The 27,559-nt window shown below is 36.8% G+C and overlaps 5 protein-coding genes across 8 annotated transcripts; 1 reads left to right on the top strand and 4 right to left on the bottom strand.

Annotated features, from left to right (window-relative positions):
* Positions 1 to 458: 458 nt before the first annotated feature.
* On the bottom strand, positions 459 to 4,033 carry LOC110760388 (putative inactive purple acid phosphatase 27). Its single transcript, XM_088252877.1, has 12 exons — positions 3,743 to 4,033; positions 3,545 to 3,636; positions 3,388 to 3,454; positions 3,153 to 3,275; positions 2,861 to 2,953; positions 2,590 to 2,719; positions 2,383 to 2,464; positions 2,142 to 2,274; positions 1,809 to 2,014; positions 1,574 to 1,699; positions 1,145 to 1,448; positions 459 to 1,017 (listed from the first exon to the last, which is right to left on the bottom strand). Exons 1-12 carry the CDS (start codon positions 4,016 to 4,018, stop codon positions 712 to 714), a joined length of 1,938 nt encoding a protein of 645 aa, XP_088109003.1. The 5' UTR covers positions 4,019 to 4,033; the 3' UTR covers positions 459 to 711.
* Positions 4,034 to 4,650: 617 nt separating this feature from the next.
* On the bottom strand, positions 4,651 to 6,887 carry LOC110760395 (ribonucleoside-diphosphate reductase subunit beta). 2 transcript variants are annotated; one of them, XM_021962651.2, is made up of 5 exons: positions 6,502 to 6,887; positions 5,785 to 6,129; positions 5,472 to 5,550; positions 5,041 to 5,134; positions 4,651 to 4,966 (listed from the first exon to the last, which is right to left on the bottom strand). In XM_021962651.2, the coding sequence occupies exons 1-5, from the start codon at positions 6,796 to 6,798 to the stop codon at positions 4,903 to 4,905; spliced, it is 879 nt and encodes a 292-aa protein (XP_021818343.1). In that variant the 5' UTR covers positions 6,799 to 6,887; the 3' UTR covers positions 4,651 to 4,902. The 2 variants fall into 2 exon arrangements, with proteins under 2 accessions (XP_021818343.1, XP_021818344.1); XM_021962652.2 differs by having other exon boundaries at positions 5,878 to 6,129; positions 6,502 to 6,885.
* An 843-nt stretch (positions 6,888 to 7,730) lies between these two features.
* On the bottom strand, positions 7,731 to 12,015 carry LOC110760378 (uncharacterized). Its single transcript, XM_021962632.2, has 12 exons — positions 11,464 to 12,015; positions 11,136 to 11,264; positions 10,949 to 11,041; positions 10,756 to 10,835; positions 10,214 to 10,327; positions 9,864 to 9,937; positions 9,556 to 9,632; positions 9,048 to 9,131; positions 8,868 to 8,960; positions 8,649 to 8,756; positions 8,463 to 8,534; positions 7,731 to 8,347 (listed from the first exon to the last, which is right to left on the bottom strand). Exons 1-12 carry the CDS (start codon positions 11,770 to 11,772, stop codon positions 7,901 to 7,903), a joined length of 1,680 nt encoding a protein of 559 aa, XP_021818324.2. The 5' UTR covers positions 11,773 to 12,015; the 3' UTR covers positions 7,731 to 7,900.
* A 277-nt stretch (positions 12,016 to 12,292) lies between these two features.
* Positions 12,293 to 16,785, bottom strand: LOC110760394 (NAD(P)-binding Rossmann-fold superfamily protein). 3 transcript variants are annotated; one of them, XM_021962649.2, is made up of 15 exons: positions 16,639 to 16,785; positions 16,430 to 16,567; positions 15,862 to 15,930; positions 15,645 to 15,758; positions 15,409 to 15,537; positions 15,080 to 15,148; positions 14,725 to 14,877; positions 14,601 to 14,637; positions 14,053 to 14,135; positions 13,859 to 13,933; positions 13,449 to 13,523; positions 13,219 to 13,305; positions 12,991 to 13,109; positions 12,769 to 12,815; positions 12,293 to 12,663 (listed from the first exon to the last, which is right to left on the bottom strand). In XM_021962649.2, exons 2-15 carry the CDS (start codon positions 16,517 to 16,519, stop codon positions 12,530 to 12,532), a joined length of 1,281 nt encoding a protein of 426 aa, XP_021818341.2. In that variant the 5' UTR covers positions 16,520 to 16,567; positions 16,639 to 16,785; the 3' UTR covers positions 12,293 to 12,529. The 3 variants fall into 3 exon arrangements, with proteins under 3 accessions (XP_021818341.2, XP_088110035.1, XP_021818342.2); XM_088253909.1 differs by having other exon boundaries at positions 16,430 to 16,710; XM_021962650.2 differs by lacking the exons at positions 16,430 to 16,567; positions 16,639 to 16,785 and having other exon boundaries at positions 15,641 to 15,758.
* Positions 16,786 to 24,226: 7,441 nt separating this feature from the next.
* LOC110760345 (HCP-like superfamily protein with MYND-type zinc finger) lies at positions 24,227 to 25,808 on the top strand. Its single transcript, XM_021962591.2, has 3 exons — positions 24,227 to 24,565; positions 24,667 to 24,829; positions 24,922 to 25,808. Exons 1-3 carry the CDS (start codon positions 24,402 to 24,404, stop codon positions 25,636 to 25,638), a joined length of 1,044 nt encoding a protein of 347 aa, XP_021818283.1. The 5' UTR covers positions 24,227 to 24,401; the 3' UTR covers positions 25,639 to 25,808.
* The last annotated feature ends 1,751 nt before the right edge of the window (positions 25,809 to 27,559 follow it).

Here is a 27,559-nt window from a genome sequence, read left to right as displayed (position 1 = left end):
ACAGTTTCAGTATTTGAATACTGAGGCTCTTTATTTTGTACCTATATTATTTTTTAGTTAACCATCTTTGCTTGCAAAGAGTGTAGAGTTTTGTCAATCAAAGAATTTATCTGAAAAGGCTTCCCGTAAAATTAATCTGATATATGTTGTAGGACGATGGGGGCAAAATTACTTCGGCTGTAGGAGGACTGTAACCAGTGGAAGGAGATACATGAAACTATTTTTCCCATTTGGACATGATGTCTTACTTCCGACACAGCCTTCAAATGACGAGAAATTATCGGATGGCATTGGAGTATGGTCACGTGGTATAGCTTGTACACATGTTGTAATATGAGTAGTATCAATAAATATCCACTTATATTATAACACATGAACAAGTTATATTCCATTGCCGTACTGCCTTATGACACTAAATTACTCTCAAATGACCATCTCATCAAGGTCAAAAGGCGTATATGAAAATTGAACCATAAGGGCATTTTGCTTGATACATAGAGATGTAAATATTCATTGTAGTTTTAGTTTACAATGGAAACACAAGCTCTTCCTTTATAAAACAGAATGATAAGATGGGCATTCTGGAGGAGTGACAAGAACAAGACATTTTTGTAATGGGTCCATTTAGAAATAATTTGAGAAGATTTATATTTTGTATTATACAATTGTAATTAAAGCCAATTTCCTGTCAAGAACGCATAAATTGATCGATCATGTAGCTAAAGTTGTTGGTTCACAGCCATCATGAACACAGGCCAAGACATCCCTGTAGTCCCTTGAGATTGTGAAGGAATCATAGACCTTCCCATCACTGCTTTTCTTGTACTCCATGAGAAGCGACGAGTGGTTAAATGCCGTAAGTTTTACAAAGCCAAAGTCGGAATCTCTGAAGAGGCTCCAAGTTGTCTGCACTGGACCAGAATCTGTTAAGTGGCTGCCTCCTCCACCAACAACAACATGGATTGTTCCATTGACGGTTCCCGAATAATGTGATTTTTCTGTATTTACACACTGATTCTGCAACATATCGACGTTGATGATGAAATATTGGATCATCGGAATAGTAACTGAGAAAATGATTTAAACTTGTGTGGAACATGGTGAAATTTCTAAGTAAACAGTAATACTATGATCTTTTCCATACCTGGTAAATGGGGCATGTTCTTTCGTAGTTATGGACATGGCCAAAAAATGCAATGTCCACCTTGTACTTTTGCCAAAGCTTTTGCAAGCTTTCCCTTCCCATGGGCTCACCAAATGAGCCATCTCGCCAGTAAGAGGATGTATAACCAAGAACACGGTGAGCGACGAATATCAGCCAAGGCTGTTTCTGCCTGTCTGCAGATGCAAGGCATTTCTCAATGAATTTGTACTGCTCAGAGCCTTCCCTCCAATCATGCTCACTGTCAGCTGTACAGAAGTGGAACATACCATAATCTGTTGAATACCTGTAAGGAAGGAACAATCACAATATGATTTTCATAAGGGGATTAGTATACATATATAAAACTTAACATGTTATTTTTCCAAATTTTGCTAAATTAGCCAAGTTCATAGAAGCATTGATATTTACCAGAACTTAGCTCTGTTTTCAGCTGGAACATAAAACATAGTCTCAGCTAGCACACCACATTCGCCACCAGAATCATTACCGTCATAGAAGGATCCAGTCCCTGGTACATCTCGTTCATGATTTCCACTGTTGGAACACTTCATGTAAGTTTTTATGAGTGGAAAATGTGAAATCATACATCAAACACAAGTATACACATGCAGAGCAGTATGGATAAACGCAAGCATCTGCAAACCTTGCAATCATATATGGCACAACTGATGCAATAGGCTCCACCTGCGATGTGAACTGGTCCCACTGTGAGATGTATCCATTGGCATAGGTAATGTCTCCTATGTGAAAAACTATGTTAATGTTATCCAAGTCCTTGATCAGTTGATCTGTGGTATTTAGTGAACCTGGCTGGTAGGCATTGTATTCATTCGAACCATCGCGCTCAGCCTGAAATTTTCGGTACAAATATAAACATCCCAGCAATTATTTGTAGAAATTGAACATTACGCAACGATGCGTGACATGTGTGAAGCGGTATAATTTTCATATATAGTTCTCATTTGCTTGATCTTACCTTTCCCATGTCACCGAATATAACGACACGCTGTAATGAGTCCTGGCCTGGATATGGTGATGACTTGAAATGGTAGGACTTGCTCCAGATATTGGAACCATTAGATAACCTGTGACCAAGCTTGTATGTGTACCTAAATAAGACAATCACCAGAACAGCCTCAAGAACAGAACAACTATCTGCCATGATCTTCTTTATAGTTCATTTTAAAAAATTTAAACCTAAAGTTCAAGATGCATACAACGAATTTGGCCACAAATTTTTTAGAAAACTTGTGTGGAAGAAACCAGGATCACGCCAACCTACTGTTCGAGCTGGTGGAGCTGCAAATTACAAGAACCCAGTTACATTTATTTATCTGGCACTGATGTGACAATATTCCAAGTTCATTATTCAGAATTGATTCAGTTGGCTTTGCTGTTCAAAAAATTGATCATAGGATCCATACCACACATGCTCTCTCGATGAAAAGTCAATGTTCCTGCGGGAGATTGAATTTGAGCTTCTCCCTTAAGACCCCACTCAACAAAAGGTACAGCTTCAATAATGTTGTAGCCGCTTGTCCAGGTTACTGTCATCTGCAAAAGATTGCAAGAAAACTTTTTAGAAACTTGGTTTCACATATAGAAGGCATATAGAGATTCTGTCTCAGGCTTGGGAATCTACATCCACAACTCCACGAAAAAGAAAAGTACTGAATCATAATAACATAAACTTACTTCATCCCAATACTTCCCTTGAGCAAGACGTGGGTAAAGGGGTGCCTTTGGATTCACGAAACTTACAGCATTAGAAACTGCCAACAGTTTTGGCTGCATTTCACAAAAACATAGTTAGACTGACAGCTCTTGAAGTGACCTTAGTATTTCCATAAGCACCCAATTAGCTGAAATTTTGAAACAGTGATATTTGAATATTATAAATATTAAGCAACCAAGTAGCTGAAATTTTAAAACAATGATATTTAAATATTATAGGAAGCAAGCTGAGAGAGAAGGGACATGAACACACGCTAAACAGCCCGCCAGAGAATAATGCAAACGAAAAATCTGCGCGTTGATTGATCAATTGAAATTTTAGAGATGCTTCGCCTGTCTTCACATAATCAGCATTGGAATCATTGGCAAATCTGTACTGAAATTAGAGCAACAAGATCTCAGTACGACAATGGTTGGTTAGAGCATATATATTAAGAGCTATAATTTTATCAAATTCCAAGAGATAAGTATATTGCAATAACACAAACCTTTATTGGAGCTGAGCATATATTTGGAGCCTCTTGCCTATCGTCGGTAGATGGACAGGTCGATGAGCTGCCATAAAATATTATGCAGCAAACATCAGTGATATGCAAGATGGCGGCCCTATATGAAACAATTAAGAGTTACCAAGATGAACATTACTTGAAATTTGCAGGAGAAAATACTGCCAACCAATCATCTTCAGAAGGTTTAGGACTTGCCACTTCAACAGTTACCCACTGAGAATCTTCCCCCTGCACATAAATTGAAACATACACCATCTTATATTTTTCAGCCAAAATCCTGTTTCATTCAAAGTAACAAGATATTCTGGCTGAAGAGAAGCAGGTTGATGATTACCTTGGTGCCAAGAAGGACAGGGTATGCTTTGACGGAAGCATTTTCATGAAGCTCGTAAACAGCTCTGTGGATTTGAATCTTGGACAGTGGCTGCACCCCATCACCAGCATGCTTATGGTGACTGTCAGCAACTGTAAACTGCACTAAGAAAACCAATAGCAACACAACTTTCAGGGACAAGAAGCTGAAGCCTTCCTCCATCTGTGGTTTGGGAACGCTCATAATCTCTGTCCAAAATGAATAAACCCCAATGTATAGCATTGATGTCTCAGCCATATCTTCTAGCAGGCCAACCAAATTTGTCTCCAACTCTTTGATAATTTTTTTTTTCTTCCAGTTGCTGTATTGTCAACCTTTGACCGGCTGCTTGTGGAATATATTGATTCCATTATGTCTTTTTCTCATTTACAATTGAAAATTCTAGTTCTACGTACTTGATAGATGCCGACTTGATGTTGACTTTCTTGTTAAGGCAGTGTCTTGTGAGAGAGCTCAAATACATAAGCTAGGTTCCTAATATTGTATTTGTGGTGATCTTCCAAGAAGTTGCATTTGCATTTGCCTTCAAAGATCCTTTCCCTCCTATTTCTTATTGTATAGGGCAACGCAAAAATTTTAACTCAAAATTAGAATTATAAAATTTCCGGATAACGTCATTGCTAATTAAGTATTCTTATAAGCTTGCAGTACAAGATTACCGAATGACCGTATATGCTGTTTTTGTATAACAAACCAAGGCATATCTCAGTATGCTTAGTCCATTCATTTGAATAGATAGATTGACCAAAGCATAGTTTGTAATATGCTGACACACCAATTTTGTTTCACGTTCATAATTCTTAGCCTCTCGCGTGTCTCATGGTTTAACAGAAAAGGTTCAAAACGCTTCCGTCGGACGAAATTGAAAGTCAGTGTCAATAAAGGTTAATGATTCATTTATCTAGGAGAAGTACAGGTAAGATTACAAGGAAACTAATTTAAAACTCAGCTTATGCAAAGCTTGCTTTACAGATAGAAGCTCCGGCTTTTCCTAAAGCGAAATATAATTTGGATCGGTTAAAAGCCAAAACTTATAACCAATCAGCAAAGCACCTGCTAAATTACAGAATCACGAACATGCAGGCAGGACACAGGCACAAGTTGGGTGTTTCAAAATCCCTTCATTTGTTTCCATCTTCACGTTTTAAAAAGGTGGGGGCAAGCAGCTTCTCCAACTCCGCTAAGCTGAAACCATGTGAACCTAATTAGTAAGCAAATCTGGAGCATAAAATGACACAATACATCAGTTGTTGACTTACATCTCGTATTTCTGAAGTGCTTCCTTTCGTTTTGTCAAATATACATCACTATCTTTTGGTACATTGATCAATGAATTGCAAACAGAAAGTGGAGCTGGGAAGCAGGTTGAACCAACAGAATTGTGTCAAAAGACAAAATTAAGAAGAAAAAATGCAACATGTAACACAGCAGTTAAAATAGTCCATATGGCCACTTATATTATAGCCTTCAAATTGAGTTTATTCTGTTCCTTAAAACAGTTTTCAGTCTCAAAACTTCCTGGAATTCAATTTTATTTTATTTTTGTTTATTTTAGGTGATGGCTCCATTCTCTATAATGCGGCCAAACTAGAGAATGGCCAAAACGGCAAAAGCACACCGGTCATTCCATTTAGAATGGAATTCAAATATCCCCTAAATTATAACGCATAGCTCTATAGATGGTCCTTACATGGCAGCTGAGCTGGCTGTTTCATCAACACATCTTTGTGAACCTTTAGAGGGGCTGGTGTGTCAGGCTGCTGGACACCCTGTTCAACAAGAACAACTTATGTAATTTATTTATCTAGCATAAAGAGGCACACAGCATCCACCAACTTGAAGCTTATAGTTGATGTATCAACTACATAATGCTTCCCAAGATCATCAAGTTAGACATCAACAATAATGAATGAAGCCAATGGTACCCAAGTTTAACAGAGATAATGAACTTTTAGGCCACAGTTACAAGGAAGAAAGGCTTCTGAGACAATAAAAAATCTTACTGATGTGGTCCAAATTGAGGAAGCATCTGCATCTTCAGACAGACGCTTGAAAATTTCTAGGCTAATTGAGCTAAAACAAGAAGTATTCAATACCTTCTTCTTTTCCCGCCTCTTTAGTATCTTCATATGGCACTTCTTGATGTAATGCATCAAATGATACCGAGAATGCCTAGAGCACAACTGTTCTTGTATATCTGGATTCTCAGTTAGCCAGTCAGATATATCTTTGGACTTAACCACCTCATCTTTATCCAAAGATTCCAACCAAATATAAACCGGTCTCCATTGATCGGTTCGTTGGAATCGAGCATGTGGGATATCACCTTGGTTTTCTTCCTTTTCTTCCTGCCATTTAATATTATAGAAATCATGTCAGAACTTATGCATTATATGAAAAGAGCATCAACCTAAAACTGAAAACAAAATTCAAATTAAAAGACACTTTCAATCCAAACCTTAATGGTTTACTTCCCAAATTGTAGATAATTTAAATTCTACCCACAACCTTCCAGAACCCACCTACAACTTTAAGCAAAGCACTATGTTCACTTCCTTATAATTTACAGTACATGAAGTTATTGCCCCCCAAAATCTCATCTTTTTAATCCCAGTTAGCTTAGTTACAGAAAGGTTCCACCTTTAACAAAAACAAAAAAAAATCGAAAATCGTTGAAACTAAGAATTACCAAAATTAAAACAGAATTAAAGAACGAGGACCTGATTGGGGAGTCTCATGCAATTCTGAATGGAAATAAGGCGCTGACAGAGGTCAGGGCGAGGCATGGATTTGATGCCGTCGGGGATGAAATCAAAGTTGGAGTCGATCCAGGCTTCGACCTCGTCCATGGACACAGCTTTGGCCTCGGGGAACGAGCAGAGCCAAGCTCGAGCCATGGTCTCCCATTCTTGGGATTGCTCGCTGGTGTTGTCGTTATCAGAAACTCGCTGTTCCGCTTCTTCTCCTTCAGTTGCTGCTGCTACTATTGCTAGGGTTTGCTCTGCGGAGTTCGACATTTTGCGTACCGCGTAGGAGAAGAAGAATAGTTTTTATTTTAAGCAGAAGCTGACATTGCTTGCGATTTTTGCAGCTTTCTGTGACTGTGTATACATTATACAATTAGAAACGCCGATATAAACGACGTAGTTTTTCAGATGTTTTGTTTGGTAAGACGAAACTGCGACGTTTAGTTTCACTTACTGTTATATTTTTTCTTATTAATTTCCTTTTGCTAATAATATTTTCTTCGTCTTGGTTTTTACTCGTATTTAAATTTATATACTTTTTTTCCCTTTATTTATTTATTTATGTTGCACCATTATAAACGGCGAAGTAGTTCATTGCAACTCACCTCAAAGTAAAGTACCACTATTCAACATTTTGAATAAAACCATCCGAGTTCTGGGATCGATGGCCTGGTGAAAACACACAATTAGTGAAGCTAATGAGCTAAAATACATGGTTGGAAATGATTAAAGAAAAACCATGAATTTAAAAAGTTGTTTTTCACCTCCTCAACAGTGGCACGGTCCGCTTTCTCAGTGAAAGGACACCATTCAACCTACCAATTTGCCCTAATTAAATACACATAGTAAAAGGACCTAACTCTGAAACTCACAATCAACAGCCATTATAAAAACCTCTGTTTCTCAGACTCACTGTTTGCAAGTTTCACTAAAAACACAAATTGCCAAGAATATTAGCACAGTAACTCATGCGTACCATAGAAAGGTTGTTCATATCCTTTGGGACGAAATACTCAACTTATATTCTTCAGATCTTGCCGAAACTTTCATTTGCAGTTTGATTTTTGCACCGGATGAACTTGATTTCAAGATTTCAAAGAAACCCTTTCTCAGTCTCTCTCAGTCTTAGTCGAAAACTCATAATGGTTGAGTTGCCAATTTTTTTTCCTTTTTTTTGTTCGATTTCTTTGTCCAAGCCTTGGTTATTGGAACGATAGCCTTGGAAGGCTTATATTTCTCATATATCAAAGTACATGTTGTAATTCTTAGACAAAATAATGCAATTTTCTTTTAAATTAATGTCTAACAAAACTTTTCTGGAATGCTTTCTACAATAGCTTGCATCCATTGCTCTATAGTTAATCCCAAGCGGCTATCTGGTCTTGTGGGCTTTGGCCATCTTTTTCTTTCTTTTCTTTAAAGCCTTTGGCACTTTAGTTTTCCGAGCTTCCCTCTTCTCTTCTTTGACTTTCTTCTTGTTCTCTTTTCTAGCAGCTTTCTTATCAAGAGGATCTTGTGCCTTGGTCTCGGATGAGGAACTCCGGCCTTCCGAGTCACTTGAGTCTTCGTCATCCCCATCGGAGTCAGATTCAGTCTCAGGATTTTCAGAATGACCAACTGGATCGACAGAGGACTTTGCTACAGCATTAGCATCCTGTTGCTGCTCTTTCTCAGATGGAGCTGATTGGCATTCAGGCAGAGCCTGCTTCAGTCCTGTAATAGTTTTATAGTACATGTCTCCAGTGTCCCCGCCACTAGTTAACCGTATTACATCCTCCTCAACATTCTTCACGCTGTCTAATCTCTTTGGAATGTACGACTGGAAAGAAGGGAAGAAAAGCAAATGAATATCACACAATTTTTGGTACCCACAATCCCGCAAATACCGGATGTCAGTCAAAGCAAGTCAATAAACACAGTTACATTGTCATCACCTGCACAAATACAGAGTCTGCAATTTCATCCTCCGCAGTCATATCTCCTCTTGCAATAACTTTTTGTTGTACCTGAAATCAAACACAGTCAAACAGAGATCTTATTAAGTTCTTTAGTTATTTACTTATTTCTTTATGGGAACCTAAGTTCTTTCATATTTGAGACCAAAAAGGAAGGAACCAAACCATATCCAGATAACTGTCCACCGCATCATCAGCAATAGATGTATCAACTATAAAATCAAAGAGCTCTCGAATTGTCATAACAGCTACACCATTCTTTTTAAAGAAATCCTGTGGGCCACAAAATGCTTGATAAGCCTATAGCACTGAATGCATTACTTGTACTTTTCATAAACAACGGAAACAGATCTACAGAAAGTCACTTGGGTACAAAGAACTTACAGATACATGGACACAATCTTCACGTAGGAAATCAAGGGCATGAGGGTGGTCCAGCTCAACTGATTGAGAAACGTCAATAATGTACAAGTGGCCCTGCCAAAGAGGAAGGGAAGACATATTAACATCACATGCTATCGTCTCCAAGGAGTTCAAACTTCAAAGTGGTTTATTGCAACTCACCTCAAAGTAAAGTATGTTGTATTCACTAAGGTCTCCATGCACCAGCTTGGACTTCTGATACATCATTCGCATAGCAATAATCATCTGGCAGAGAATCACTACGACATCACTCCAGTAACAAAAACAATATATCAAATACACAACGTTTTTAAGCCTAAAACAAATTCATATAAAAGGTTTCTCGATAATAATCTATAGACCAGCAAGCAAGAATTCAACATGTTATAAAACTACGCTATTCCCAATGAACACTATTCTGGCTCCTCCAACCTGATCCATCCAAATTATAAAATCACGTGTATACAATTCAGAAACAGATCCAAAAATTTGTCTTCAAGTGGGCTGGACTTCCACAAGGAGCCTCACTAAGACTAGCAACAAATTAAACTACCAGAGAGCCTTCATGGCCGGTTACATCTGTCCCAACAGAACTATCTTAGCCAAAAGGGTCTGTTATTGTAAGTAATTACTATCACAAAAAAATTTGTCACCAAGGATTTGTGTGCACCTCAATATAACCTTCTCGTAGCTTGTCTAGGGATAATGCTGCATCCTTCAGACGAGGTGCTGCCCAACCTGACTTCCCTGTAATAGAATACATGAACCAAGGTTACTCTAACTAGCAAATACTGTTACTGGAAAAAGAAAAAAGAGAAGAAGAAGAAGGTGAAGGTAGATTATGCATGGTCACAACTCACAAGTAAGAAGTTAACAGCCAATCAAGTTGATCTTATCCTCTCATTTTTTATATGAACAAATCAAGTGATATTGCCAATTCTGTCAGAACATATGTTCATTAAAAGTAGGAGAACATACCAATGAATTCCATAACCAGAACATGAAGCTTTAAAGCAACTATAGCCGGGCACCTAATTCCGTCCTCCCTCAGCCTGCATTTTCACAAACCATCTTACATCAATTAGCAGAACAAAACCAGCTTGATAATAAGATTATTGACTCGGGGAATTTTAATTTATTAGGACTTAAACAGAAATTTCATAAGTTCAAGCTAAAAACCGTTGTACATGTATGTACTTGCTAGAGAGAGAGACAGAGAGACAGAGAGGGGGTTGATTACTGATATGCAGATCTGCACTAGGTTGAATTTGTGCTGCTACTGACCAAAGAATTAAAGGTACTCACATTAAAGATGTTGTTAATCATACCTTTTCAGATTCCTCATTTCTTTCTCAGCCCATGTCCTGACCATTTTCCTAGGATTGTTCTTGCAGTATCCATGTCTGAATCGGTAGTCTCCTTGTACATATCTATCTCTATCCCTAAAGGTGTTTGAACGGCAAACAAGTAAGATATATTACAAAGCTATTAATATAAACACATATATGGAAAACCCAGCTTGCAAACTGAATAGTCCTTGAAACTGCAAAACATTTTTTTTCTTCTCTAAAATGCTCTATGATTGCAAGGTCAACTTGCCAATCTTAACTATCCAAGATAAAAAGACAATATTTTGGGAGGAAAATTTAAATAATGTTATAAGAAAAATCACAATAAACATCAATACATAAATGCATGATGAAGCAAAGAAAGTTTAATTTCAGAAGATACGGTAAGCAATGAGCATTATATATTGCTATGCCCAAATGAAATTTCTCATTTTTATAGTGTTTGACATGATAAATGGTCCAAAGTTGCTAAACTGTCAATTTGTCATTGGGATAAGCTAAAAGTGTCACAGAAGACTTACTTAAAAATCAGAATAGATGTTTTGTATATTTTGATCGCCATTTCCTGGCCATCAGATTTTGTTGCGTGATAAACATTTGCCTGTTCAAGAAGAAAGAATAATTCCATGATGAGAACCCACAAGCGCAAAAATCAAGTACCGCAAAAATCAAGTACCGGTCAAGGGGTTAAAATAATAGTAACGCAACACATACTTCTTTCCCGGTAGAAATGCAGCCATTGATATCATGAAATGTACCACTATTCAACATTTTGAATAAAACCATCCGAGTTCTAGGATCGATGGCCTGGTGAAAACACACAATCAGTGAAACTAATGAGCTAAAATACATGGTTGGAATGATTAAAGAAAACCCATGAATTAAAAAAGTTGTTTTTCACCTGCTCAACAGTGGCACGGTCTGCTTTCTCAGTAGTTCTCTTTCTGCCAATGGCCGTATCTCGAACACTTCCACGAATGGCAGTTGTCACGGAGTTGGACATGCCAACATTCAACCTGCCTTCCCACTCCTACACCGCAAAACCAGCTTCAAAAAATGTAACTTTACAAGCAAATTAACAGTTCTAGGCTGAAAAACTTCAACAATAAGCAGAATTCGAACCAAACAATGTAAAAGCTCATCTCAGCTAAGAAGTTTTGCATTCAATTACCCTACAGCAGCAACAATAAAAGCAATTGAAATTCACTTTTAAATTCTCAAAATTGTACCTCTAAAGGTGAGGCTCGGATGTGGGTAGTGAACTTCTGGTTGCGATTAGAGAGAGGCTGAAGGGTTGAGGAGTTAGGACGAGAATGAAGGCCTCCATGGGCATTGGGACGCCTAGAATTGATTGTGAAACCACCGTCAACTCCTCTGTCATCGTCCCTCGAGTCCAAATAGTCCAATGCATCTCCGACGTCCGAGTCCGATGTCCAAAGTTCCTCATCTTCATCTTCTTCCACTTCTTCTTCTTCCTCTTCTTCTTTTTTCGCTTCGGGAGCCTTCTCTTTCTCTACTATTTCTTCAACAGCAGCCATTTTCGTTTGCTATATTAACTTTTCTGGTAATTTGCAGAGGAGGAAATCAACGGTTTCAAATGATCAAATGGAAAATACTGAAAACAAGTTTTTGAGGGAAGCTTGGAACTGAGTTCAAACTGCGTGAAGCGGCGTAGTCGGAGTTCTGAGGGAGGTTTTGTTCTTTTCAATTTCTGAAGCGGCCAAGCCGCTTGCAATGTAGGGTTTGCGCGCGATGGAAGACGCCACGTAGACGATGCAATTTCTTCTTCTTTTTTCCTTCTATATAAAATTTTAAATTTAAAAAAAAAAAAATTATTATTTATCTTACTCCGTTTTTTCCTTTTTCTTTTTTGACAAAACACCGTTCTCTTTTTCATTTTCTTTTGGTCGAATAGAATTTTTTTTTTCTTTCTATTTCTTCTGCCAATGTGCATGGAGCATTCGGCACATGACATCTCAAGAAGATAATTTATCAAACTGTACTTCGTGTATAAATTGAAAATTGTAAAGAGTACATTTTTAACTCACAAAAAAAAAAATTGGAAAATGTAAGAACACAATTTTTTAAGAGTTTGAATTGCAAGGTGTATAAATTTGAGAATTAAACCAAAAATCCCAGATACTGCAACACTCAGAAAACTGTGTCTTGCAGGTATGGAGATTAGTATTATCCACCTCATGTACACCCTCACTTCAGGGTGCGGCTATAAAGTTAGAAACAACGAAGCTACATATCAATTTCGAAGGGGGCTACAAATAAAAAATATATGATAATTTAAGAATTAAGGGCCTCAAGTTGCTTCCGGAGATCTTCTAGGTCATCAATAGTAGCATCTGCGGCTTCAGTAGGCGATTTTTGGAACTCATCTGCACTGGGAAGCTCTCGAACAAGACCTTCTGGTAGAACATCTGAGACCAAAAGACAGAAATCAATGAGAAAAGAAGTGACATGCGAGATTTTCCAGTGGAATCCATCTAATTGCTAAGAACTTGAAACATTTGAGGATAAATTACCTGCACTTTTGGCCTCTATCCTATCCGGCTCGCTATCATCAATGACACTGCAAATACAACACAAATCAAGCAATAAAATGCATGTTATTCAGTTTATAACATGCACGTCATTCTTCTAAAATGCACGTTATTCTTTTTATATGCAAGTGAGAAAATATCCCCAGTGTGCGCAGTTTTTTTTTTTAAGGCCTAGGCATTAGTGTAACTGTGTAATTTGAGTACCTTATTTCCCATTCATTATCAAGATGAAGTGGACATTCTGTAACTGATGATGATGCTTCAGCTTCCATCTTTGCTTTAAGTGCAGCATCCCTAGCTGGCTTTACAAGCAAGAATTCTTTCTGCACAGTAGATACGGCCTTCAGCATCAATGCCAAACCAACTAACAGAATGTCTAAAAATCATTAGATCCAGTTTGGGTGCACGAGTGCTGGATCTTGGTTTCTTTACCTGCCGTTCTAGACAAGCAAAATTTGAACACTGAGGGTTTGGCTTCATTTCCATGGTTGGGAAGAAGTCTTTAAGAGAATTATATCCCTGCAATCAAGCACACCAAATTCGGGCTGATCAGCATGCTGCAATGAAGAAGCAATTTAATGCTAAACCTTAACATATTACTAAATCCCTTGAGATGTTCTGCCAAATAAAAGGAGGATGAGAGAATACAACATACGACTTACCAAGTATGGTGAGACGTTTCCGAAGTTCAGCAAGTATTTTAGTGTATTTTGGACTAGAAGTCCAGCAACAACTCCCTAAAAAATCAAATCAAATTTAGTTGCTATACAAATAACATCCATACCAAATCAAATATTGACATATCAATCAACCAACTATAGATTGTCTCCACAGCCTGAATACTACAGAGTAACTAAGCCAAGCATCGTCTTCATTTGAATTCGATGACAATGACAAGTTTTTTTCTTTTCTTTTCTTTCTCTTTTAAATAATAAGTACCAACATCCAGATTCCTGTGGTCACTTTACATGGATTTCAACTAAACTACCAGTAAGACACAAACACTAGCAAGTCTGAATAATAAAATTCCCAGAAAGGGAGAGCCACCAAGAGATTGGGAGAGATATTTTACCATAGTAGTAGGTAAAGATGCAGCACAAACCCCTTCCCGCTTAAGTGTACGTTCATCCACTCCAGATGCTACAACCTAAGAAAGATATATTCAAGAAGAAATAAATATCAATCTTCAAGTCTTCACGTTTCATATTCCTCACTGAGAATCCTCCAACATCATTAAAATTCAAACAAACAAACAAAAAATCATACCAAAGGTGGTGCACATGCAAAACAGGCAGTTTCACCAGGAATCAGCAACTGAATATGGCCTGAAACAGCATCCTCAGACACACCTGAATGTTTATGTTCTTCAAGTGAGTTTCCTTGTAAAGTATACATGTATGGCATATAAAAGAAAAGGTATATGTGTTTTCTATATGACATGCACTAGGCCGTAAATATTGATTGGATAACAACCACAATGATTTTCAGGATATAGCATGTATGCTTCTTTCATAAAGAAAAACTCATGCAGAATAAAGTTGTATGTCTAAAAAATACGGGTATGCTTGACCATATGACTCATACATACATACTACTAATGCACATTCAAACGAATATACGGCTGAGATGCATGCATCTCATCCACCGTGAACTTCAGCCATTTATATCTGATCTGACAAGATGTGTGTCCTTCACTTAGGTCCTGATTAGATCTAATCTCACCCAATCAGCATTTCAATGCATGTAACCCACAGTGTGTCTTTTAATTAATATTACACTTAGGGTAATACAAATGCAGGAAGTATTTTGCTTACCAGACTCCATCCATGTCTGATTCAGTTCATTGCAAGCCTGTATAACAGTCAGAAAAAGAAAAAAAATTACAAAAGTTTTCTTGGAAGCAGAAGAAAGGAAGAGAACATAATTATAACCTCATACCTGATTAACAGCCATTCTTGCTTCATAATTATCAACACAGCTTAACACAAGGTCCACTCCACTACCTTCTTTATTTGGGCGGAATGATTTATCTTTTAAACTGGACATAAAGGTATCAAAACCTTGCACTGTTGTGATGTTCAGTGTATAGCTCTAAGAACAAAGAAATTGTTCAGCATGGTTACAAAATATGGGCAGTAAGATGGAACCATCAAATATATAAGTATCCATACTAGTAGCATTGACATATTATCATTCTTCTATGCCTAGAAAGTGTAGATGGAAAATTCAAGACGAATGAACTTTAACAGTCGTGATCAAGTTAGATAAGAGAAAAATCTTGAGAAATGCTTACCTCAAGCACAACATCGGGATTTATGTCTGAAAGGGTCTGTACAGCAGCATCTGTTTTTGTCATACCGCTCTGAAAAGGAAAACAGATCACATTTGAATGAAAATTTATAAATTGTATAATCATGAAAAACTTGGAAAATAAAATAATGTTTGGTATGTAAAAAAATGGATTAAAGTAACAACACAACAGCAAGAAATAAGAACTTTGGTTCAATCTAAAAGCAGTAGCATCTAATCTTTGAAGCATTAAATGACTTGGTTGAGACAAAACTAGTAAAGAAAAATTTTCAAAAAGAAAGAATGACGGATGAGAATAACAAGCATGAATACCTGCTCTGGTCGAAAGAATAACCTATTCATGTTAGCTAACTCTACTTTGTCATAATCATACAACAAAAGGCGACCAATACCACATCTTGTTAGCATTTCAGCTGCTACACTTCCTACACCGCCTACTCCCTGCAAAAAAAAAACAAAAAAAAACAAATAGGACATCACTACAAGTCAGTGGCAAGAACAAATCTACAATAACAAAAGGAATATTGAAAGAGGAGATAAATACAGACAACAATGGCAACTGAGAAGTCCCGTATTCTTTCATAGTTTTCCACAATACCCATCCTCTGAAGTGCCATAAGCCTACTGTAGGGATTGCTATCTACCACCTCGGCACTCATATCCTGTCAGCATAACATGTAAAATGCATGAACAAACAATCATCACCTAAAAGCATACATAACACAATGAGAATAGAGAAACGACAGAATTACAAAAGAAAAATACCTTCACTTTCGAACGTCGAACAGGTCCAGAACTTGCAAGACTAGTAAGGCGTTCTACACGCAATTGTAGCTACAGATAAAAAAAAATCATTAAGAATTTAAAAAAAAGGTCAGTTCTACAAGAAAAATTTAGAAAGCTTTTACTAAACTTATCAGTATTCCGCTACTTCGAACTTCATTTCCCGATATCAAACAATAATTTGCTTATTTTTCATAAAGAAAACATCAAACTAAGTATATATAATTGAATATCCTAGTTTCTTTATCTTAATTTTCTCAGGCAACAAACACAAGCACCAAAAGAATAAACAAATACAAGCATGCAACAATAAATAACTAAATGAATAAAAACCAATTCCAATTTATGGATTAGGCCAAAATTTTCCGTAGCCTAATAGGCATCGTAAAATAAAAATACTAAAACATAGCAGTACAATAATCAACCATAAATAGAATTCTGAAATTGATCCAATTCAGGCCAAATCAAGTAGTCCGATCAAAGCCAGTAAACTCCAAACTAAAACTCTATTTCTCTGTTAGATCTCAAATAAATCAGAATTGAGACATACCTGATCGATTGGAGCATGATGGGAAGGATCAGTTAGCGATCTCTTCAGAGATTCGAGGTCGTTAAGCATCTCCTTCAGTTCCACCTCCATTGCCTCTCTCTCTCTCTCTCTCTCTCGATCGAAGCCGCAGCTGAATATCTGTGTTTTGATAATTAATTTACGGAAAAGAAAAAAAAACGTTCTTAAATTCGCTTCGCTAGAATCGCTACCTTTCTTGCGAGCGTTTACTAGCACTTTACCGTTGTGGATCTTTTTGGCCAAATTGGAGGCAACTCTCACTGTTGCCGCATTGCTAGAGCCTAGAGTCTAGAGAGCTACACTGAGACTGAGAGTGGACCAACAACCAACTTGCTACTTTTATTTTTATTGGGAGTTGAGGCCCAATAAAATTGGGCCTGAAGGATCGTTTGGAATAGCACAATAGACAAGTGTATAATGGCTATTTTGACACAAGCGATTATTTTAGATTAATCTAATCTACGGGAAAGGAGCTCAAATTTGAGTGTAAGAAGACGGGTTCACTGCCCTGACCAATTGGACTCACCTACGTCTAAGTGTGCGGCAAACATGGGGTGGCACCACAGTAGAAAAGTGGGCCAAACTCTCCCCCTCCCCCAAAGTGCACCTGGGTTCGATTCACATAGGAGACAATCTTGAAGCAATCTAATATAATACTCCCCTTCTCTAGCGAATGACCCAAAAAAAAAAGTACGCGTGTGTGACGGCTATTAAAAGTATGAATAAATCACTTTTCTTTTTATTGGGCCGAGTTGTGGACCAATTGTCATGGGCCCTAGTGGATGGTTTGATAGCCCAATAGACAAGTGTGTGACGGCTATTAAAAATGTGAATAAATAAATAAATGCAAAAGGTGGAGCCCACGATGAAAGAAAACATTTCAACTTCCTTGTCATATCATGTGCAAAAGCAAATTGTTTCCCGGATCGAAATTTCAGATGGGAATATAATATAATAGAGTTTGATACGCCACGCACCAGCCACCACTCATTTTTCGTCAACCATGTATCATATTTTTGACCCCAAAAAAAATAATTGAATTTCCATGTTAGCGGGTCTAAAATGTCTTGTACATTTCCACACACTTTTCAGTTTTCAGTAATCCATTTGATTTTAATCACTTGTTATTAGTTAACGATAAGGATGCCATAACGTGATGTTTTCTCGTCGATTTTTGATATATTAATGATTCAGACGAACAGTCTAACATCATATTATTTTCTCGAATAACATATTTTCTTGTAGGATTAATTAATGGAAATAGAGGGTTAGTACCTAAACTAGACTTACTAAGAAATATAATTGTTTGATTCTTTGTGTTTGTATGAGGTAGGGCAGTCGTTGGATTGTTAATGCATCTAGGAAGAAATGCAGTGGTTTGCACTATTCTAGTAGATTGCTTTTGGGGCTAAAACTCAATCTGCAAGGGATCTCTGTATAGATTGATTTATATACGATGATGCCTTGAACAATTCATGAAGATGGTGGTGTCCCATCATGCATTATATATTTACAAAGCGTTTGAATCTATCCACTATCTAGAATATTGGACCATTTCTGTTCTGCCCACAGGAATTAGACGGGGGAAGATGGGGAAGTAGGAATATATTCTTTGGTGAATTGAATCATACAAAAATTGGGTTAGCTCAAGTAGGGAAGGAGAATTAATGTTGAAATGACTTATAAATTAAGGGTTCGATTTCCTTCTATTCCATTGTGACTAAAAACTTGCAAAAACTAATTAGGGTGGTTATTCGATTTGCGATTCATATGTATCTTTTATTATTTTGATTATGGTGAATCGCATGATCCAAAACTCCCTTCGCTATCAAGCCCCACCAAACTTGTAGATTCAAGCTTGTGCATACCCTGTATGGTGTATAAATTACAGGCTTTGTCATTGTGAACCTTTTTGGGTTTGACCAAAAAATAGACAAGCAAGCTGTTGTCACTTCTCAGGCATGCAACCCTTATAGCTGCAATAGCAACAGTGAAAGCTCATAATAAAACAGATGGCGTAGCGCATCATGGTCCTTATTGGTATGTGACCTTAGCGTGCACAAAAAGGAACAAGGTGTTTCACAACAAAATGATATGAGCCACAATTTCTGATGGCCTAAAAGTCAACCTTAGGCATCACTGTATTGATCGATATCGCGCACATTTTGTGTCCGGTTGAATTGTGGCAGTCAAGCTTTTGGAATCGGGATGCTGAGGCAGGAGAAGAGAAGAGAAGAGAAGCAACCAACACACCATGCATATCATTGCAACAATGAATGCCAATCAAGTAATGAAGTGCATGGGGTCGCATATATTCTTCTTTAGTTGAGGAAATTATTGGTACATAAAAGTGGCGCATAAATGGGTTTCTAAAACAATATAGACATGCTTCAAGGTGTTGATTCATGTGTATCACATTGCACCAAACCCTAAAAGTTGTTTGGTTAGATTTGGGAATTCTTCAACAATGAGCATTGTTTAGGATATGATTTTGGGTTCAAAAACTTTAAATCACTCATTGGGTCTTGACCCTTTTGCCTCTTTTTAAGTTTTCTCATTCCATAAGCATGCATGTGAAGAAGAACCACTTGCTGTTGTGATTATGCCCCTCAAAGAGTTATAATCACTTCTACATGCATTCTTCTAAGCTGCTTTTGAAAGGGTGCTCTCTCTCTCTCTCTCTCTCTCTCTCCCGTAAGTCATAAGCACTTTTTTCCTTTTTCTTTTGGTATTACACCACAAAAGTTAATTTAGATATGAAGCACTTTACATCAGTCATTTTCAGTCTCCTAAGTTGCGAGGTCAATAAGCGAAATCTATGACTGAGCATAAATTTGCATCATTTACTTGCTCATCTATATCCAAAGTGATTAAGAAAACAATCATGTGAATATAAAACAAGAGCAATTGACCGACCACCATGACCTAGAAGTTATCTGAAAATAACCCTCCTGATATGATGATGAAACTTTGCTTGTTATTATGGCTAATTACTTATCCTAATTTATATATATATATATATATATATATATATATATATATATATAAAATAATAAAAAAGGTGAATTATGGGTATGTCTGTCTCTTTCGAAACGTGGGCTGTCATTATGTTCTGCTCGGCTGCAGAGAGGACGAATATTATAATAATCATTCAAATTATATTTATTTTCTCCAGCAGTACCGTTGTTAATTATTTATATTTATAACTTCTAATTAGTGTGTGTGCTTAGAGACTCAAATGAGGTATTAAGTCTGATTGAGATAACTTGCTCCAGAAGACGAAGATTATATAAGATGTTTATGCATCACGCAACGCAACCACGTATATAATTACGCCGCATCCGCATGGATGATGAACAAGTTAAAGTTTGCCATTTTCTAATAATTGTATGGGGAAAACAATAAGTTCTAACTGAGCTGACAGTCCCAGGATTTCAAAATGGAGTGGGCTAAATTTATCTTACGTACAAACCTACTAAGAAGATAAAAAAACTCAATGATACGAATGAATTTCATTGATAACAAAAAAAATTCCAAAGAATCTTTGATCTCTTAGGTTTTTTATATTGACCCGACATTATAAAAGTATAACCTATTAAATAATATATATATATAAGACAATTTGTCAACAACTAATTAATTCATTAAATCTCACTGATCGATATTATTCATATAAGCAAGAAAACCAATATTATTATCTGAGTTTTCTCTATTTCATGACAATAAAAGCCTTTGACTAATTTTCCCATAGGAACTCTTATGATAAAATGTAATGGAAGTAATTCTTTTAGCTATAGCTTGAAGAAAAGGAAAGCTAGTGATATGAATGGTTTTCCAAAAAATCTAAAAATAGTTGATCACGTGTTTATCAACTCAAAATTGATGTAGAACATAATTAATCCAAGGTAAAGTTTCCAATGTTTTCAAAAAGAAAAAAATAGTTTAACGTTAATTTCACACTAATCGGGGGAAATTTTATTATGTTTACACTCTTTCTATCCTTTGCAAAGATTTGCAAGTCAACCTTCTAGCTAGCAGAGGTGGGCTAAATGTAATTTAGAGTTGAAAGACAAGAAAAGTAGCTTGGGCTATAGCCGAGGTTAGTTCCTTGCTAGGTTTGTCCCTGGTTTTAACTTATATTAATAAAATTATTAATTTGCATCACACAATCGAATTTTAAAAATGCGTATAGCTAATCTCTTTTCGTATAAATTTGAGACCCAATAAATGAGTTTCAACATGAATCTCGTATGTGTGGATCAGTAAATATGGTATATATATAGCATAATTCAATAATACAAATTCATATTGCAATACAATTGTAATTGTTAGATTAGATCGACATGTTCACCATCTCTTTAAGGTATAGACTAATATTTGTCCTTGTTTGATGGGTAGAAGAAGTAACAAAATTGAATTAGCTTAATCCACTGAAAAATCTGAAAAATGAATGCGGATATATCCACACAATCCCATTATATGCACTTTTGTAGAATAACTTAACCTACTAAGAAGGTGAGATTCATAATCTCATTATTACAATTCATTGACTTTAAACCAAAGTCCCGAGAGCCGCGATAAATTCAGAATACTTATCCTTTTCAATCCAACCAATGATACATCTGAATTCAAATGCAATCCTAATAACTAAATAAAACCTTGAATTATTGAATCATTCTCACAAACCCATAAAAGATGTGGACGCAAATTTTGTCGGTAATACAAATTAAATTTGATATTAACAAAGTTGTTAGTTAGCGTAACTAGAAGATGAAGTAGTTGTTCACGAGGCTTCAGTAATGATGCAGATACAGCCGATTCACTGGTTCTAATTATTTTCAAGTCTTCAGCATTAGCCATATGTAATCAACTAAAGTCTAAAAGTCACAGTCGCACCAACCTTAAAAAAGCTTGAATTGATGGCTTGCTGCTAGCTTAATAGGCAAAGATCCAATCGGTAAAGCCAAGTGTGTGAACATGCAAATTAGCCTCCCTTTCCAAATTAGTATATATATATATATATATATATATATATATATATATATATATCTATATTGTTATTTTTCTTGGACCAAAAACAACACAACATCCACATTGCGAATGCTTTACATCATGCATGGATATTTTTATTCAACCTTTGATTTTGATGTTTTAGCTTCTTGGTCTAGTTTAAGATCGAGCTAAAAAAGTAAAGAATTCACTAGTGTAGTGATTTGGAATGATTACTCCTTCAGATAAAGTCTTGGGTTCGAGTCCTATAACATCCGTGTAGTGTGTACCAATTTAGTATATTATCCCATTTTTTAATATAAAAAAATCTTTAAAAAAATTGAGCTAAAGAACGGTTTTTTTAATTTGAACTTTAAAAGGATAATTATTTATAAATAAATAAAAAGAAAAAATGGGGGGAAATTGTTAATTTTTGAAAGGTGCATGCTTGTGGCATATGGCAGGCTTGGCAGCAATGCATCACTCGTTTTCTACCAAACTCTTTGGAATGGACAAGATTTGTGTTCCACCAACTCCACATCGTCAAGCCTTATCCAAATCCATATTTCCATATCCGAATTATAGGAGTTGGGATTTTTTTATATAAAAATTATTTTTTATCTGTGTCCCCACACACAAATATCCATCCTAACTTAGTTTGCAAAACTCTCACAGCTCCTCAACTTGCACCACCACCATGCGCAATGCTATGAAAATGCAATATTGAATAGATGGGTGGAGGAGGCATCATATAATTGTGACGACTATACATATATTTTACAAACACTACCAAAAAAAAAAAAAAACAATACTTACATGAAATCATACTTGCATGAAAATTGAAACTTCGAGAATGGTTTATGTATGTGCCAACTTCCACGTTTAATTTAACAAGAATATAAATATATAAAAAAAGAGGACATATTTTTGGTAAATTGTTGTAATGTCTAACCCAATTTTATGATAGAGATTAAGTTGAAGAACATGATGAAATTACAGCTCCATAAGACTAGGAAGAAGGTTTGGCTTTTCCGTCACTCATTGAGACGGCCTAAAAATAAATTAATAGTCACATATTAGGAACCATGTTTTTCATGCCATTGATCCCCGGGATTTACCGACATGATGTTTTGCCTTTTTTTTCTTTTCTCCCCTTCAATTCACGGGGTTTAAAGTCTAAATTACTGTTATCTCCTTAAGTAACACGCTTTAAATAAAAAAAGTCTTTTTTAGTAAGAACATATGTTATCAATTTGTATTTTTTTAAAGAAAAAGTAGTAATAATTGAGACTTATAATATAACACTCACGTTAAGAATTGCATTCTCACTCCTTTTGAGGGGGAAAAAGAAAAGAAAAGAGAAAGAGTACATAATATTATAACTTTGGCACCAATAGTTACCAAATCATGCTTAATTCTGTTTATGTGTCTTAAATAGGAAGATAATAGTGGTTAAGGATTAGCATAGTGGGTTGGTGTGTATAAGTACTTTTTATTTATTTTTAGTACGGGATAGTCTAAACTACAAGAGAGGGGGTAGGCTCGAGCTTGAGACCAATAGTCTACTAGTCAATGTATTTTTCTGTTGAGCTTAAACATATTCAAATTATTTACGGTGCTCAGAAGCTTCTAGTTTATTTGATACAAGATAGCTGTAAAACCAGCGTTATCCATGCTCCAAGTGCGAAATAATAGAACTTCATCTTCTTGACTAAAAAACTAAAATGGTTCATCTATAAAATTTGTGCGTTTTGGCCATCCTCGTAGTTTGAGTCTAACCATGCACAATTCCAAATGAAGGAAAATAAGGAAAATGCTGTAACTACCAGAACTAAAAATCCAATTTAAATGACATGTCGTGTAATTAAAATAGTTAGGCAAACCTAACAATTTTTCAACATTAGCTTTTTATTTGAGTCGTTCATGGTTTTGATTACATGAGCAAATTTGCCTCTTGAATCTTAGCAGGAAATATGAATCACGAGAAAATGTAACGCATGTGCAAATCATGAGCTCATTTCATACTTACACAAGTTGTAATGAATTAACTCATTAATTTATAAATTATCGAAGGTTCTTTAAATTCATGTAGATTTGACAAGAAAACGTGTAACACATCATGAGTAAAACAATTTCCAAAACTAGTATTTTTCAAACGCTTCGACGCCAATATAGTCTAGTGGAAAATAACTTTCACTTGTAGACTAGTCATTTGAGATTCGAACCTGCATGGTACTTTGGCAATGTGTGTGAGAAAACCCCCCTCTAACAATATTACTTGTATAACTTCGACATTGTCTTATCACACATTAAAGTTAGATTTACCCAAACATTATTTATAACCTTTTAATTCAAACTCATGATAATTTTTCATAAAGAGATGGAAGTTAAAATTTAAAATTGTCCAATAACACCAATGAGAATTAAAACAAATTCAGGTTTAATATAAAAAATGTTGCTTGAGAAAAGAAAAAAAAAAAACTTTATCAGTTCGGCTGAACTACACAGTGTACTGGGCCTGCTCCTGCTGGCCTAGCTAGCTCAGTGTCCACGATGAGTCTTTGACCAGTCGTTTGGTCTCTCGCCAAAGCCTGAACCGCAAAACCCGCTAAAATCAGGGCATCCAATTTATTTCCCACTAAAATTAATCAAAACTAATTTTCTTTCTAGTCAGATTAAAATTACTGAATTAACTAATTTTCTTCATCAATCTAGTGGGCTCCACACCATGGCTTGTCATTTGGTCTCCCTCATTCCCCTTGTATATAAGTTCGTCCCGAGGGCATTAGTTTCGTCTTTTATCACGACGCTGATAAAGAGAAACAGCCAAAACCATTTGCAGACTCTCTCCCATACCCGACCCGAGAAATTTCCAAACAAACCACAACGCACACGCAGAGGCTCACACAGAGCTTGGAATATGAGAAGAATCTGACGAAGAAGAAGAAGATAAGGCAAGCTACACATGACGATGATGACGCTGCACAGAAAAAAGCTCAGAAGCTCGCGAAGAACCACTGCCAAGTCAGATTTCTTCGACGGCTTACCGGACGATCTCGTTGTCTTCATCCTCTGCAAGCTCAGCTCCTCCGCCTCTTCACCGTCCGATCTCATCAACATCCTCATCACGTAAGCACTTCTTTTGTTACCTCCGCTCCTTGTGGTGGTTGTTCCATGACTTTTGGTATTGTAGTTAATTTTTTATTTATATTTTTGGAAAACAAAAATAGGTGTAAAAGATTGAATCGCTTGGGGCTTCACTCTGTGGTATTATCCAAAGCCGGTCCCAAAGCATTTGCTATCAGAGCCAAGAACTGGTCCGATTCGGCTCACCGTTTTCTCAAACAGTGCGTGAGCGCCGGTAACATCGAAGCTTGCTACACTCTCGGGATGGTCAGCCTCTTGAACTAATTTCAATTTATTTAATTTTCTCTGATTTTTTTTTTTAGTTTTTGGAAAATAAATTCACGTTTTTGTTGCTACAGATCCGATTTTACTGTTTGCAAAACCGAGGGAGTGGAGCTTCACTCATGGCGAAAGCCGCGATGAGATCTCACGCTCCGGCGCTGTACTCGCTCGCCGTAGTTCAGTTCAACGGCAGCGGGGGCTCCAAGAAGGAGAAGGACCTGCGAGCCGGCGTAGCTCTCTGCGCTCGCGCCGCCTCGCTCGGCCACGTAGACGCGCTTCGAGAACTCGGCCATTGCCTCCAGGACGGTTACGGAGTCAAGCAAAACGTCTCCGAGGGACGCCGCTTGCTAGTCCAGGCCAACGCCCGGGAGCTTGCGTCCGTTTTACGCTCCGCCACGTGGCGGTCCCACCACTACCAGCACTTGTACGCGTGCCTCACGGGGCTGGTCAGCTGCCCGCTGCTTAGTGACTTCGGTTGTAACGTTCCGGCCCCGGAGCTCCACCCGGCGAACCGGTTTTTGAAAGAGTGGTTCGGGTCGGGTCGGGCAATTTCGGGGCAGGGGATGAGACTGTGCTCGCACGTGGGGTGCGGGAGGCCCGAGACGAGGCCGCACGAGTTTAGGAGGTGCTCAGTTTGTGGTACGGTGAATTATTGCTCACGTGGGTGTCAAGCGCTTGATTGGAAGCTGAGGCACAAAGTCAAGTGTAAGCCGATCGAACGGTGGCTGGGTGTTGATGGTGAGTTAGGGGGACTGGTGGAGGGTGGAGATGGTGAGAATGCGGCCGTTGGGTAATGAATATTAATTATTAATAATAAAAAAAGGACAAGAAAAAAGAGAGAAATTTAATTAATTTGGGTGCGTTTGGTTTTCCTCTTTTTTCTTTTGGCAAATTACAGATGTACGATATACAGAACAGAAGGGGCAATATTTGCCTTTATTAGATATGAATTAATATTTATGTTGGGGCCTTTTGTTATAATGTCAAGTAGGTTGGGAGTGGGGCAAATTCGTATTTACAAATTTCAGACCCCAAAAATCATGCATGCATGACTTGGAAGAGTTGGTATTAAACATGCTAAAAACAGGGATCGCACCTGTAATTTGTGTTTGTTTGTCTAATTTATATTATTTTTAGTCTGCAATCTTAAAGAATTATACCTAATAAGATTGATTAGATTTCCAGACTTTTTTTAATTTTGTCCTAGACTTTAGTATTAGCCTAAATTGTCTTCTTGGTCAGGGGGAATCAATACGTGCATAGGGTATAAGAAATATAATCTTTATATATATAATAATGATAATAATCTTGTGCTTTATACTTGAAAATGTGATCTCTCACGCTCTCTCTCTCTCTCTCTCTCTCTCTCGTTTTTTACGGTGCAAGGAGCTTAGGAACGGGAAATTAATTGCTTTCCCATGTTTGGTAATTTCAAGCATAGGAAATCGCTATTTGGCACATGAGAAAGTAGGGAGGAAAGTGAAGCCCTCCTCCCAACTTGAATTTTGTTTTCTCTCATCATAGGAAAGTTTGGGAAAGTGAGCCAACATTAAATACAAATTTTGTCCCCATTTAGAATTACAATATATCATTAAATACATTCTTTTTATTTGATTTAATATTTGATATAATTGGAAAATTATACCAACTTTGTTTTCATTCATATTCAAAACAAACATAAAAAAGGAAATAAAGTGATATCTCCTGGTTACTTTCCCAACATTCCCAAATGTGAGAAATGAATCTTCCATTTCCTATCATTTGAGAAATGACTTTGAAAGTGATTTCCTCTCAAATCCGTTCCGTAAACTAAACATGACGTTTGTGTCCAAACTCCAAATCCAATAGTCTTGTGGGTACTACAAGTCTATATAGACAGTGGCAATAATAATTATTGGTGTGACAAGTTTTAGTGATGGCCGATGGTAATTAAGTCGCAAGTGGCAATAATGCATTTAATTCAGGAATAAATTGATTCTCCCTCTCTCTCTCTCTTTTTTTTTTTTTAAAATAAAAATTTATAAGATTCTCCCTCTCTTGGTACGGCAGAAAGCTGTGGCGATGGGTCTGTTTGCCCACTTGTGCATTTCCCATAATCTTCTCTTCTTTTCTTTTGCGTTTTTCCCTTTTTGGTTAATGGAATAAATAGTTGCCACCGTATATCATTATATCTTAAGATTAAATGCTACATTTGTTTTTCGGAATCAAGTTTCATTAATAGAAAGGCAATGTCAATTACATGATAGTAAAACTCATAAAAATGAGTCCGAACAACTGCAATAGTAAAAGCCCACTAGAAATGAAATTTAGGGCCAGTTTGGCATTGCTGTGCTGTGAAAATAATCGCTGTTAGATTTGCTGTGAGAGAAATCAGCTGTAAGAGAAATCAGTTTGGCGTTTGGTAAAATTTTTGTTAAAAGTGTTGTTGATATTGATTTCAACAAAATCAGAAAATAATTGTTGCATAATCATTAAACCCAACGCCTCTTCGAAATTGATTTTTGCATAATCAGAAAATGACAGCACCGCATTAGCTGCTTTCCCTTATAGCTTTCTCTCACAGCAATTTTTAACAATAAGTGATTTTCTCACAGTTTACCAAACGGGTTGGGCTTCCCAAATTTTTTTAAAAATCACTTATCACCCCAAATAAGCAATGCCAAACGGGCACTTAAACATGCATAAAGTCTACAACTGACAGAAAGCTAGAGCCCA

This window comes from Prunus avium, chromosome 5 (genome assembly GCF_965620075.1).
Source record: "Prunus avium chromosome 5, drPruAviu1.hap1.1, whole genome shotgun sequence".
NCBI classification, from domain to species: Eukaryota; Viridiplantae; Streptophyta; class Magnoliopsida; order Rosales; family Rosaceae; genus Prunus; species Prunus avium.
Note: the sequence above shows the minus strand (reverse complement) of the source record. Positions and strands in the feature narration are given on the sequence as shown.

What these genes read in the sequence shown, in the direction of transcription:
- LOC110760388 (XM_088252877.1), bottom strand. Translation starts at nt 4,018, where the DNA reads ATGGCTGAGACATCAATGCTATACATTGGGGTTTATTCATTTTGGACA. An exon ending in TCATCGAGAGAGCATGTGTG is followed by an intron (nt 2,465 to 2,589) that starts GTATGGATCCTA and finishes TGTAATTTGCAG; the next exon opens with CTCCACCAGCTCGAACAGTA. An exon ending in GAAAACAGAGCTAAGTTCTG is followed by an intron (nt 1,449 to 1,573) that starts GTAAATATCAAT and finishes CCTTCCTTACAG; the next exon opens with GTATTCAACAGATTATGGTA.
- LOC110760395 (XM_021962651.2), bottom strand. Translation starts at nt 6,798, where the DNA reads ATGTCGAACTCCGCAGAGCAAACCCTAGCAATAGTAGCAGCAGCAACT. An exon ending in GCATGAGACTCCCCAATCAG is followed by an intron (nt 6,130 to 6,501) that starts GTCCTCGTTCTT and finishes ATTAAATGGCAG; the next exon opens with GAAGAAAAGGAAGAAAACCA. An exon ending in CCTCAATTTGGACCACATCA is followed by an intron (nt 5,551 to 5,784) that starts GTAAGATTTTTT and finishes CTTGTTGAACAG; the next exon opens with GGTGTCCAGCAGCCTGACAC.
- LOC110760378 (XM_021962632.2), bottom strand. Translation starts at nt 11,772, where the DNA reads ATGGCTGCTGTTGAAGAAATAGTAGAGAAAGAGAAGGCTCCCGAAGCG. An exon ending in ACATCTATTCTGATTTTTAA is followed by an intron (nt 10,328 to 10,755) that starts GTAAGTCTTCTG and finishes AAACACCTTTAG; the next exon opens with GGATAGAGATAGATATGTAC. An exon ending in TCTGGTTATGGAATTCATTG is followed by an intron (nt 9,633 to 9,863) that starts GTATGTTCTCCT and finishes ATTCTATTACAG; the next exon opens with GGAAGTCAGGTTGGGCAGCA.
- LOC110760394 (XM_021962649.2), bottom strand. Translation starts at nt 16,519, where the DNA reads ATGGAGGTGGAACTGAAGGAGATGCTTAACGACCTCGAATCTCTGAAG. An exon ending in TTCGACGTTCGAAAGTGAAG is followed by an intron (nt 15,759 to 15,861) that starts GTATTTTTCTTT and finishes TTATGCTGACAG; the next exon opens with GATATGAGTGCCGAGGTGGT. An exon ending in CATCTTTACCTACTACTATG is followed by an intron (nt 13,524 to 13,858) that starts GTAAAATATCTC and finishes TTGATTTTTTAG; the next exon opens with GGAGTTGTTGCTGGACTTCT.
- LOC110760345 (XM_021962591.2), top strand. Translation starts at nt 24,402, where the DNA reads ATGACGATGATGACGCTGCACAGAAAAAAGCTCAGAAGCTCGCGAAGA. An exon ending in CTCATCAACATCCTCATCAC is followed by an intron (nt 24,566 to 24,666) that starts GTAAGCACTTCT and finishes AAACAAAAATAG; the next exon opens with GTGTAAAAGATTGAATCGCT. An exon ending in CTTGCTACACTCTCGGGATG is followed by an intron (nt 24,830 to 24,921) that starts GTCAGCCTCTTG and finishes TTGTTGCTACAG; the next exon opens with ATCCGATTTTACTGTTTGCA.